Consider the following 13,497-nt stretch of genomic DNA (forward strand, 5'->3'; position numbering starts at 1 on the left):
TAAAAGAACCTTGTACTAGAAGAGCAAGACGATTGACACTTAAGGAACATAAAGAGAAATCATCCTCATAGAATTATCAAGAATACTCTTGAGCTTCCTAGAATCGTAAGCTTATTATTGTAAGCAGAGAAACAAATTTTGAGAGTCTATTAGATTGAATTGTAATATGTACACATCTTGTCACAACTCGCTCATTTGTTAGGATAAGACAAGCTCATCTATAGGAACCTTGGATGATAAGACAAGCTCGTCTATAAGAACCCTGGTTTTTATGTTTATCTAAACAACATAAAACGAAGAAGTTTCATAGACGAATAGGAAAACTCATAGGATAGAAAACCTTGAAGAATTTCCGCAGATGAACTCATGGGGTAGAAAAACTTAAGTTAGAAAAAGGCAACGAAGAAGTTCCATGGAAGAATAGGAAAACTCATAGGGTAGAAAATCCTAAGTAAGAAAGAACATTAAGAGTTAGGATAGAAAACCTAAAGTTAGAAAGAATAGGTAACCATACAATAGAAAGCTTTATAGAATAAAAGAATAGAAAAAAAAACTAAACGATAGTGTAGAAAACCCTAAAATTGGAAAGAAAAGGCATCCACACAACATACCTTAAAACACTAAGAAGAAAAGAAATAGACGATCCTCTAAAAGAAGTCTAACACACCAAACATCACGAGAAAGTCAAACTAGGCTATCAAATTAACAAAATAGGACAAGCACAAAACTAAAACACTAGCTGGATACAACATAGGAGAAATAAGATTAGACCAACTAAAGAAAACACTCAGGAAACAATCAGAAAACACAAACAAAACATTAGAGTCAGGCCAAACAAGGTAAAACACTTCGGATTCTAGAAAAAAAATAATTAAGTCAAAACACCCATATGCAATGTTAAACAACTATCAGGTCAACTACTTGTTGACTGAGAAACCAGGATTGGTGTGAATACTCAACTGGTCTAGAATAACTGAAGGTTATTTGATGATCAGGGATACCAAGAGTAGTGAAAAATACTTCACAATCAGAAGTGGGTGAAACTCAACTAAACGATATATCATAATGATACTGGAATCGTCTAGGGATACCAGGAGTGGTGAATAGTACTACATAATCAGGAGTGAGTCAAACTCAACTAGGAACACCAGGAGTGGTATAAAACACTCAATTGTACTTCATTGAATATTTAATGGAACCCTCCTCTAAGGATGTAGCCCTAACAGGTGAACCAATATAAAATTGTTTGTCTTGTAGTCCTCTAGGTAAACGACTGGATGTTAATAAACACAATCTCCTTAAGTGCTCAAGTTAGCCTTAAGCTATCAGTTACTATTTACATCTTCAACAACTTACTACTTTTACATCTTTGGAGAAAGTCGAGTTAGCTCTGTAAACAATCTTTAAATAATAAGTTTACGGAAGAAGTATGACTAACTCACAAGTGCAAACAATCTTTACAGAATAACGTTTACGGACAAAGTATGACTAACTCACAAGTGCTACATACATCATGCTTAGATCTTCAGTCACAAAAAGATCTAGAAAATACTATTTAACCCATTTTCTAGTATTTTCTCACAACTTCATCATAATTATTTTTTTTATATTTTTTCTTGGTTAATAATTATTAATGAGTTTATTTTAGTTCTTTTTTAAAGTCAAGTGATCAAAATAAAATTACTAGTGAAAAATAAAATTGTTTATTGAAAAATTCTTTAAAAATTGACTTCATATACTTCTATTTTTTATTTAGGCTTATAAAATTGAAGTTATTTTTAAAAAGATTAATGTTTTGAAATTTATATTTTGGTGCAATATATTCAAATTTGCATTACATTTTAGTGAGTAATTTGATTTAAATTATAATTTAAAATTAATTTTATTTAAAACTAATATATATATATATATATATATATATATATATATATATATATATATAAGTCTCATATCAACTAGAGATAAGGTCAACTTAGAGTATAGAAGTGGGTGCGAACCTCACTTTACAAGCCGATTTTGTGGGATTGAGTTACACTTAAAGTCCACTTCTTAAGTATCCATGGCTAACTACAGGTATAAAAAAATTGTGGATATTTTATTTTCATAGATACCTATCACATAATGCGACAAAGTTTTTTAGGCAGAGTACACAAGAATTAGGCACTTTTCGTACTTGACACAATCCATTATCATCCTTAATTGAGATGATAATTTAAGAATGAATTTCGTATATTAATTTTAGTAAAAGAATACAATGGTATATACACATTTTTCCTAGCAAATTATAACTCATACTATCCTAGAATCTACTCTAGGACCATAATAGAAAATGTTTACATAAAGAGATATTTACAAGAATTAGAATGAGCTTAGAATTATTAGGTTGTATTAGTTTGGATCATTTTTTTGTTATCCTCCCTCAAACTGGAGTGTGTGAAGATCAATCAACTCCAACTTGGATACATCATACTTGAAAAGACAAGGTGGTAATGCCTTAGTGAACATGTAAGCAAGCTGAGAGGATAGAACTAATAGCAACCATATTACATCTTTTTGTGTCTTTTCTTGAACTAAATGGTAGTCAATTTTCAAATATTTCGTTTTCTCATGAAACACTAGATTTGATGCAATATACAATGTATTTTTGTTGTTGTAATATAATGTTGTAGGATGAAAAAACATATTTTTAAATCATTAAGAAGATATGTGAGACATGTAGTTCACATGTATTTGTAGCAAGAGCATGATACTTCGCTTTTGAAGACAAATGAAATATTGTATTTTGTTTTTTTGTTTTCCATACACTAGAGAATTCCTAATAAATAAGCAATAACCTATGAATAATCTGCACATGTCAACACAATTCGCTCAATCTGCATCACTGAAGCCAACTAAATATGTATGAGTGTCCCTCTTGAATTGAATACTTTTCCTTGGAGAACTTTTTAGGTATCTTAAGACTCTTCTTGCATCACCTAAATTGACTTTGTGCGATGAGCCATAAATTGACTAAGTTGTAAGGTTGCAAAAACAATATCAAGACGAGTTATGGTGAGGTAAATTAGATGAACAAGAAAATGTCTATAGGATAAATGATTACCCAGAAGGTCACTAGAATCAGCTTGAGGCAACCACAATGAATTGTTTGTGTTGAACAAGGTTTGCAACCCAACATTCCAGAATCAACAAGTAACTCAAAACAATATTTATGTTGTGATACTTGTTGTGATACTTATGTCATCAGTAAAGTGATTTATTTATGAGCACAAGAAAGTATCTCAATGCTCTTAAATCCTGAACTCAAAAATTTGAATGAAAAACATGTTTGATTTGGGCCATTTCAACAGCAGAGTTCCCAATTAAAACAATGTCATCTACATAGATTACCAATGTTGTAAATTCATCTTCATTTTTGTTTGATAAATACCTTATGATTTGCATGTGCACTGACATGAGAGTCATACGGAAAGCACGAGACCAAGACTGATAATTGGTCCCATCAAGAACACGAGTAATAGACACAGAGAAAAACACATCACTAGAGTGGATAAAATCAAGAGTTGAAGGATTGAGTGATGAATCATTTGAACTAGAATGAAAAGGATCATTTTTCTTTAGACTAGAGATGGGTGTTGAAAACATGGGAGGACCACAAAAATAACTCCAGGGGAGAACTCTAATACCATAAAACAAATAAAAACAAGAGAGAAGATATTCAAGGCATTGAAATAATGATTTGAGAATGAATTTTGTATATTGATTTCAGAAGAAAAAAAAATACAATGTTATATACATGTTTTGCCTAACAAATTACAACACATACTATTACAAAATCTACTCTATAAGAAAAACTGTTTACATAGATATTTACAAGAATTAGAATGGTCAGAGAACTATTGAGCTATATGGGTTTGAGCCACTGTTCTAATACAAGGCACGAAATGGAGTAGAGATCTATTGGTCATTTTTTAAACCAAGGGAATACCCCTTTTTCTATGTGAATTGTTGTAATCATAAGACGTTGAGCATCCGAAGTGTTGTAATAATCGAAAAAATGCTTTGCCTTGAAGATCCGGAGTTAGTTCCCTCTGCATTTCGATGTAAATTCACTCCATTACCAATGTTCTGCTTCAGCAAGGTATCAAAATGACATTACACTTTTCATTTCCCCTTCACTCTCTCATGCTATTGCTACATGTACTAACTTTTGAAGCACACAAAATCAACCAACTTGGAATTGGTTGTTTTGAGTGGGTCCCAACAATTTCCCTCTGTCCTAGCCTCGTTACAGATTCACCTTTCAGCGTTCTTTTTAAGTGAAGTGGCGTTGCTTTTAAACCGAATCTAAGTGAAGTGGTGTTTCATTTAAACCGAATCAATCAACATCCTAATCACGAGGGAAACTCCAACAAACATACAGGGTTGCACTTTGTAATGACAATAAAATAAAACCTAATAAGCCCCAAGTATACCCTTCAGTATCCTATCTATATTAAATTTGCTTCTATCTAGTTTAGTGTTATTCAGTTGCAGAGTCTTTCATGAGGTAACAAGGTGAAGAATAGTTCATTATTTACATTATCTCTAAAATATGATACCCCAACATGAATTACTCTAATTTCTCAATCCACATGCAAACGCTATAAATAACAAACCACAATTAGTTCAAAAGTGTATACCTATTCCCAAAAAACATGAATTACATTATCTATTTTAAAAATGAATTACATTATCTATTCCCGAATTTTAACAGAAACGTGTTTGTCTTGTCCCAGTGAAATAATACAAAACTGCAGTTGTCATTTTTACAGCTGCCACAAAATCTCGAAAAAGTAAATCGTCGAATTGAAAATCCAGAATAATGAAAATTTTTATGTTATTCAGGTCACTCGTAAACAGGGCAGTTCTCAAAGTCGCACTGTATATACTCCCCACTTTTTTTTTCTGTAAATGGGAATAACTCTATGACATGCCAAACAACGGATTAAAGATTCTCAATCAGAAGCCAGACGCTTCACCTTCTCTCGCAGGAACTGCAGTATATGCTCACGCTTCCAATTATCAATCCTGTAACAGACAAAAATAAAAGACAATAAAAAACAAGCTAAATCTCGTTTCATTCAAAAGACAACAAAAAGATTACTTTAACTCCTAGAGAGTACACAAAAGATAATTTTCAACGTCACATTTTTGTAAAGAGATTCCGGCTGCATAATAGCTTTTGAATCACATTCAGGAAATATTTGAAATTCATTGTGGCTATTCTTGGTTATGCTGCATTTTTAGTGGAATCCATATTGCCATCAACAAAGAGTTTAATAAATTATTACTTTTGGTAGACAAATCAAATAGTCATTTACTAGATTCTTTCATTTAAATGAAGAAATCAATTTCCTTACAACTAAGATACACGCACCTCCAAAAGCTTAGTGTTTACCCATCAAGTGCATAATGAGCATTGTCTAACCTAGACCTAGAAAACCTTGTAAGCAAATGTTGCAAATCCAATGCCTATTTATAGCCAACTTAAATTTAATTCTTAAAAATTCTACAATGTGAATCAAAATTATGTCTTTTCGTGTTTCTGATAGAAATACTATTGCCAGAGCTATTGGGGGTTCAAAGAAACATTATAGAGAATACCATTAAAGAATGATTTAGAAATCAATGGTTTTTTCATAGACAAGATTCACAATACAACATTATGACATTGTTTGGTCTATGCAGCTGACTTGGTACTGGGAAAGAACTTGGTTCAATAACAAACACTAAGCATTTTTTAAAAAATCATCAATTTAATAAAAGGCCCTATTATCAATTAGAAAATAAAACCAATGATAAACTGTTAACAAGATGCTAGCATGGTACTAATATGCAGATAATAAATGAAATTTCACCTGATTGTTTCCTTTTGTTGACCCTCATCATCCAGCATAATCAGCTTTGGTGGAGAGTTAAAAACGTATTGAACTTTTACTGATGGAAATTGATCTTTTTCCTCTTCAATAAAGCTAACAACTTCAGGGTAGAAAACAAGTTTTCTCATGCAGACCTCCAGCAAAGCTCCAGAGTACGTAATCTAAAAGTTTAAATAATTAATGACAATGTCTACCTTTCACCTCTTTGTTGTGTGTGTTAGGGAGAGGGGAAAATTGTGGGAGTGTTGAAATCACAAAATAATTGGAGCTGCGGAAAAGACAAGCTCGTGAAGCATCATGGGTTTTATTTTTGCAAATATAAAAAACTCTATATAATGCCACCTTATTCTCAAGTTGTTACATGTTTTCTAGATGTTGTGAAGGAAATGACAAACGCAACTTTCAGATGCTTTCACTATTCTGGCCATTTTGTAATCATCAGTAAAACTTATCAATTACAAATGAAAACACAAAATAAATCAAACACCAGGTCAGATCATGTCTGTGTAAAAAACAATATTTCTTTTTTTCATTTCCCCCTCATTACTAACAATTACAAAAAAGTTTCAGTATTATGTTTTTGTTTCTTATGTTCAGACAACCGGTTAAAAGTCATTTTTCTATATTCAGTACTTCCCATAAAAACATTTAGACAGAAAAGAAAGTGAGTTAAAAGGTGACTTCATTGTAAAGCAATAAAAATAAGAATGAAAACAGAAAAAAAGATTTATTCACACCAAACAGGTCCTTAATTTTTTCACTTTCACTTAACCTCAATAGACACAAATTTCTTTAGAAGATTGATGTAGTAATGGTAAGCTGCATATTTATATAATTTGCAACCAGGTTATTTTAGGTCTAAAAATTCATTTCAATCACAAGAAAAACTGGTATATTATTGTCTAGATCACAAAGCAAGCGATCACGTAGTCCAGCCAAAACGAATCATACCTTGGTAGTGGCATCATCGGAGTCTTCCGTGCAACACTTGAGACAATCCGATACCAACTCTGCAAGCGAATTTCAAGCTTAGAACTATTCTTTTGCTAACTCTGACAGAACCCTAAACTAACATATCTGCAATTCTAATCGCGCTTCACCGAGCAACATAATAACAGTGAAATTCGAATATATAAAACAAAGAAAAATTGAATTTAAATAATAAGTGATCGATTGGGAGAGAGAGAGAGAGAGAGAGAGAGAGAGAGATCGGAAATGTATTGACCTTCGTCTTTGACATACTGGGAGAGAGTGTTACAGTCAGAGCACAAGGCAAGTCCAGTGAAACCAAGATTCTCGCATTCTCTCGAACTGAGTTGCTCCGATGACGTACGTAAACTCAACACCGACACCACCACAATGAGGGCAACGCCATAGCCACCCATCAAACCCTTCATCTCTTCCAATCGAACCGGTGACAGTAAGGGAGGTGAAAAGGCTTGGATCTCTAACTTCAATTCTCATGTTAGGGCCATTATTTTCGGCACCCCATGTTTTCTTCCTGCACCCTCTATTTTCTTAAATACCAATTATACCCTTACTGAAATTAATAAAAATGCAATGTTTGTTGGGAAGGTTGAGGGGTGTGTCTCGGTGGAGGCAGCTAGGTGGCTTGGTGGTAGTGAGTGCCTTTTGTTTGTGGTTGGTAGTTGGCTTAGGTGTGTGGGGTAAGAGGTTTTTACTATATATATTTCATAAGGGTAAGTTGTTTTGGGTGTTTGAATTATAGTTTTAGATTATGCTATTTGTAAAATAATTTGGATTACATAATTTGAAATAAATAAAAAATATTAATTTTATGTATTTTGGGTTGAATCTAAATCGTAAATTTACATTTTATATTAAACAATTCAAATTCAAATGTGATTTATATTTAAGAATTGTACAATATGAAATATAATTTTTTCTAGATTCATATTTAACATATTGATAATCCATGATGACTTATTAAGTTGGTTTGTAACGACTTTTGTAACATCCCAAAAATATATAGCAAGTATATAAGCATGGCAAGCACAGATGTAATACTAGAAAGCAGTAAGAGTGCTATGGTACTAGTATAAATATATACAGTCATCCATAAAATGAGTAATTCAAAAGCTTTACTCAATCGTAAAGTCTTTCAAAATATAAAAGAGAAGGGAGAACAATAAGAAATAGAAATAAAACTAAATGAACTAAGCTAAGAAGCTACTAAGTGCTAGGGGCTGGCTCATCGCTGTCCAAAGCCTGCTCTAGAGAGGTGTCATCTGCTGCATCTGCTCACATCCAAAAACGATGATCATCGCAAAGGGAAGAACCAGAACATACAAAACAAACAACATACAAGTGCAATGGTGAGCTAGTATTCAAAATCATACAAGTTTAGTACATTTTTAATAGACAGAGTATATACACAATCACAAATCAAACATATAATTTCCTAATTGACCTAGACTCGTCCGGACTAGGAATGAATATTGATCTTGGGCAGGTGTTGCACTTGTGGTGGACTCTACTGCTTTGCAAAGCCATTGCCGAGGGGTTTCACCCGACCACACACAAGGCGAGTCCGTTACCGCAGAATAGACCTACAGTGGAAGCGTCTACCCTAGGACTTCCCACTACTCTCACCACCCGCGTCAATCCTCTCTATTTGAGAATGACTGACCGTCAGAGTATTAGGGATAACCTCCCTTGAAGGAGCCTCAATATTCATTCATACACTAGATTGATCTCACCTAGAGATCTTAATAAAGTTCACAAAGTTCATGATTTTTCACAACAATATTGTCTTCACTTTACCAACATCATCCAAGGCTATATTAAGTCATATACACATCATACAACATCAACCAAATCATCAAAACAACTCATACATACTCAAACATTACATGTCTTTACAAAAACATCATTTATTAACACAAATATCTTTATAATATTTAATTACCAATACTTAAGTAATTCAATTGGCTTGGAGACCCTCACCAATGGATCCGGAAGGGTCAAAAACCTCCAGAACGACCTAAAGAACGTCCAAAACGGACGTCCGGAGCTCCCAAAACGTCAAAAACATCAAAATATACTTTCTGTCGCAGAAAATTCGCTGAGCGCACACTTACTGGTGCGCTGTGCGAATTTTTGCTGGAAAACACAAAAATTTTGAGTTCTCGCTGTGCGAGAACTCTCGCTCAGCGAATCTGCACTTCTGCAGATTCCCAATTCTGCAGATTTGCAGAACACAGCCACCCAAAACTTGTTATAGGTCAATTGGTGCACTTCTAATGATCCTAACTCGAANTATATGATGATTTAAACTTGTCTAAGGTGTCTAATTGCTTATAAACCTCTTAAACTATTAATTATGCATCATTTTAGACTCAATTTCTCAAGTTTCAACAACTTATAGGTCCAATTTCAGTTCTAGCACTTAGAATGCAGTTTTGACTAAATGCACACTTCNTANAAGTCATNTATGACTTATACCCACTTCCTAAACTGACNNAACCTAACTATAACCTNAAACCCAAAATTTGGCTATCCTAGTTCCTAAATCATACCTAAAATACATACAACAGGACCTAATCCTCATCTTCTACTTTTGTATAGTAATTCATAATTGTTCCTCTTCATACATCCAATCTCACACATACCCATTGTTCAAAATCATAAACACCATACAAAAATCAACAGTACAACAATTACGTTCCAACATTCCAACTTTAGCATCAAAATAGAAATTAAACAGTACACATGCATTCACTCAATTTATCAAAATCATAACCTATACTATAAATCAGTAAGAACAGCGATCACATGCTAGCTCCCCTTACCTGAACAGTTCGGATTGCTCAGTCCCTACACAGGATCCACAATACTAAATCTGCAGAGGAGAACTTCTAGGTACCTAAAATTAAAGGAGGAAAATTAAAAAGAGGGGATTTAGAACTTATCATCAGCTGCAGATTTGGGGAAAACAGAGAATTGGGTTGCATGCAGTGAAATTGACTGCATGATCGCAGCTCTAAGGTTAGGGAAGAGAGGAAGAACGCTTACCAGTGAATAGGATGGAGAAATTTCTTGATTGTAGATGCAACTCTAGAAACTGGAAGTGTTTTAGGGAGTTCCTGGTTCACAATTTATGGAGAGAATTGAGTTTATGATGAAGAAGGATGCAAAGGAGATATATAGGAGAACAATGAGAAGAACATGAAAACTGCAGATATTCAAATGAACTTCATTTCTGAAGTTTTAATACATTTGAGAGGGTGACACTACAACCCAATCCATTGCAGCCACCTGTCCCACTCAAGGTCTATGAATTTTTAAGTCCTTACAACTTTACAAAGATGGGATATTAGAATAAAATATGTGATGAAATAGATTAAATGTCATAAATGAAAGAGTATAATATAATGAGGTATATAGGGAATGAAGTGTTTGACCAACATCATGACAAGTGTTAATATCGTTTTTTGTGTTATCATCTGCCCATCCTTTCACATGCTAGATTGTGTAGCGGAATAATTATGTTTGGACAAAAATCAAAAAGAAAAAAATTGGGTTTTTTAATAAAATTGTGTCTTTTAAAATTTTTTTCTTTTTATAAATTGACTTTTGGTTAAATATATGTTTTAGTCCTCATATTTGTTCCCCATTCTCAATTAGGTTCTCATGTTTTTTTTTGTCCCAATTGCATCCTAATATTTGTAAATTTGAGGCAATTAAGCCCTCTCCGTTAACTGGCCACTAACGCCGTAGGCACTGTGCTGAGTTGTAACGGTCCTTCATTGTTTAATTTAACTGAGTCCATTACGTGGCATTTTGTAATTAAAAAAAATGATTTAATCAGCCAATTACGTGACACGTTTTATTTCTATTAGGGATTTTAGGGTTTTATTTTGTAATCAGAAATTGGCCATTTACCAATTTGTCCAAAAACAGTCTAAGATTGTGTGATATTGTTTGATTCCTCTGAAACCCTAAAAGTTGAATCATAGATGGAACTGACATGGTTGAGTACCATTCTGGTGGGAGCTGGTTATCTTGCTTTGGGCTACTTCATTGGTTCTCAGTATCCTCCTCGTTTCATCTTCTCACGTAAATTATTGACCAAACACAACGATGCTACACTTTTCAACGATACCAACAATAAGAGAAACAGTAAGTCCAAACTCAAAGACCCCCTTCAGATTGAACAACTAGCTGACATTCTCAAAGACCCTCTTCAAAAATCGTTCCTTTTTCTGCAGATTCTCGTTGTCAGAAATGATCTTAAAATGGGTAAAGGGAAGATTGTTACTCAGTGTAGGTATTTAGTTTTTCAAAGTGTTAATTTTGAATGTGTTGAGAGTTAGGTCTCTATAAAAAGCTCCTTAATCGAGCACCAAAGGCGTTGAATAGGTAACAGAGTAACTTTGATTACGCTTGAAGGTTACTTTGCATTATATAATTTCATTCTAAAGTTTTCGTCAATATTAATGTACAGGTGGGAGATGTCTGCACAACCAAAGGTTGTTGTCAAAATTGAAAGTGAAGAAGATATGCTTGCTATGCAGGTGAGTATTATTTAGGGAATCCCAAAACTCAGAAATAAATCCCTAATCCCCAATACAAATAAAACCCTAAAATCTATGATAGAAATAAAACGTGTCACGTAATTAGCTAATTAAATCATTTTTTTTAATTACAAAATGCCACGTAATGGACTCAGTTAAATTAAACAATGAAGGACCATTACAGCTCAGCATAGTGCCTACGGCGTTAGTGGCCAGTTAACGGAGAGGGCTTAATTGCCTCAAATTTACAAATATTAGGATGCAATTGGGACAAAAAAAAACATGAGGACCTAATTGAGAATGGGAGACAAATATGAGGACTAAAACATATATTTAACCTTGACTTTTCAAATAAAATTATTTTTTTAGATAATAACTAAAAAGAAAAAGAATAGAAAAAACGAGATTTATAGAAGTAGTTTTATATTGATTCGGATCAAAAGACGTTACGTCTAGTTGTTAATCTCTTTAAAGAGATATTAACTAATAACCACAACTTACAACCAGATAATAAAGTTAAGGTTTAGAAAACACGTCTTCAAGACACAAGAGATATACAACACCTTTCTTGAATCACATCAGCAATGAAAACTCTTCTTTTAAATCACTCAAAATATAGTGAAAGTTCTCGCTTTACCCACTTTAGGTCTTACAAAGCCTTTTTTCACAAAACACGGAGTTTCTTTGTGATGAGTCGATATTTTATTGACTGCACTTAGTTTATTGTACCGAATTTAATCAGGGAATCGTGCTTAAATGTCCGGTATTTTCCCGTTTCTGCTAATTGTGCTTAATTTGACCGGAAATTTTAATTTTAATTAATTTGAATTTTTTGAGCTAATTATTTGCATTATTATTTGCAGGGAAAATTTTGGAAACACAAAATTTGGGACATTTGGAGGAGACAAAATAAATTGAAGACTCTCAAATTAGACATTTTAAATTTCATTGTATTGTAATTTTTATTGTTTAAACTTTTTGGACAAACCTTTGTACATTGGGCCATTGTTAAAAATTTATGAGGAGCCCAAAATTGTAGGAAACTTACACTAGGGTTTCCTTTTATTTTTAGGGTGGATCCCACCCTAATTTTGAAGGACACATGGCCCTTAGAAAATGCACCAGCCGTCACATGAAAGGGGGCTCTCGGTATTTTTATTTTGGGAGCTAACAGCGTCAAATTGGGAGGTGTTTTTCTGCTGGGAACGTTTTCGGTGCTGGATTGATGATTCAATCTTTGCAAGCTGATCACGCTGATGGGTTTTATGTTTTGTGATTTACTGGAGCTGCACNGTGCCACACTTGAATTTCTTTGCATTTCTCATTTAAGGGCAAGTTGATTTCATTTGGAAGGTGATGTATTGGTGATAGCTACAATGGGATGAAAAGGAGGCACATGCTATTCATTTTATTTTATAAACAAAGTGCATTTACTTTATTATTTTGGAGAAGAAACGGTGATTGATGGCTAGCTGGATGATTCTGTGTTGGATTTCCCTTTGAAGTATTTTCATTTTCTTTCTTTTTCAAGTCACATCTTTTATTTTCTCTGCTGGTTTAATTTGGAAGCAAAGGTGGGGTCCGGAGCTTCATTAGATAAAATGGGTTCATTAGATAAAATGGGGTGAATATGCTGTTACGGGTTTAGCATTTTTAATTTGCATTGGGTTTTTTTTTTTAATTCAAGCTTGCAGCTGCAGATTTGCTTTTCTAAATAAATGAAAACGCTGCCTTTAACACATGTATTTCCCCATTTCATGCATGATTTATCATTGAGAGAAAGAGTGTGCAGGGTGATTCAATTTGGAGGAGCACTCACGGCCAAGAGCCCCACTTTTAGGTCATTTTCAATTTATTTGGTAGAGGTAAATGAGGTCATATGAGTTGGTAAAAAAATGTATGTTGTTTAGTTCTTTAGCTTTAAATTAGTTTGTATTGTAGGATTAGTTGTTTTTAATTTCTTTAATTTAGTTTTGCATTTAATTTAATTTAACTGTGTTTAGATATTTGTTTAGTCTAGTATTTGGTTTAGCATTTTCACT

At 33.4% G+C, this 13,497-nt stretch overlaps 2 protein-coding genes across 2 annotated transcripts; one reads left to right on the top strand and one right to left on the bottom strand.

Annotated features, from left to right (window-relative positions):
- Positions 1-4,682: 4,682 nt before the first annotated feature.
- On the bottom strand, positions 4,683-9,554 carry LOC106767211 (selenoprotein F). Its single transcript, XM_014652050.2, has 5 exons — positions 9,551-9,554; positions 7,144-7,377; positions 6,870-6,928; positions 5,898-6,079; positions 4,683-5,067 (listed from the first exon to the last, which is right to left on the bottom strand). The coding sequence occupies exons 1-5, from the start codon at positions 9,552-9,554 to the stop codon at positions 4,995-4,997; spliced, it is 552 nt and encodes a 183-aa protein (XP_014507536.2). The 3' UTR covers positions 4,683-4,994.
- A 1,343-nt stretch (positions 9,555-10,897) lies between these two features.
- On the top strand, positions 10,898-11,566 carry LOC106765985 (peptidyl-tRNA hydrolase 2, mitochondrial-like). Its single transcript, XM_022784444.1, has 3 exons — positions 10,898-11,215; positions 11,251-11,300; positions 11,386-11,566. Exons 1-3 carry the CDS (start codon positions 10,898-10,900, stop codon positions 11,468-11,470), a joined length of 453 nt encoding a protein of 150 aa, XP_022640165.1. The 3' UTR covers positions 11,471-11,566.
- The last annotated feature ends 1,931 nt before the right edge of the window (positions 11,567-13,497 follow it).

Source organism: Vigna radiata, chromosome 7 (genome assembly GCF_000741045.1).
Source record: "Vigna radiata var. radiata cultivar VC1973A chromosome 7, Vradiata_ver6, whole genome shotgun sequence".
Classification (NCBI taxonomy): Eukaryota; Viridiplantae; Streptophyta; class Magnoliopsida; order Fabales; family Fabaceae; genus Vigna; species Vigna radiata.

What these genes read in the sequence shown, in the direction of transcription:
- LOC106765985 (XM_022784444.1), top strand. Translation starts at nt 10,898, where the DNA reads ATGGAACTGACATGGTTGAGTACCATTCTGGTGGGAGCTGGTTATCTT. An exon ending in TTACTCAGTGTAGGTATTTA is followed by an intron (nt 11,216 to 11,250) that starts GTTTTTCAAAGT and finishes ATGTGTTGAGAG; the next exon opens with TTAGGTCTCTATAAAAAGCT. An exon ending in GCACCAAAGGCGTTGAATAG is followed by an intron (nt 11,301 to 11,385) that starts GTAACAGAGTAA and finishes ATTAATGTACAG; the next exon opens with GTGGGAGATGTCTGCACAAC.
- LOC106767211 (XM_014652050.2), bottom strand. An exon ending in CCGATGATGCCACTACCAAG is followed by an intron (nt 6,080 to 6,869) that starts GTATGATTCGTT and finishes TTAAACTTTTAG; the next exon opens with ATTACGTACTCTGGAGCTTT. An exon ending in CAACAAAAGGAAACAATCAG is followed by an intron (nt 5,068 to 5,897) that starts GTGAAATTTCAT and finishes TGTCTGTTACAG; the next exon opens with GATTGATAATTGGAAGCGTG.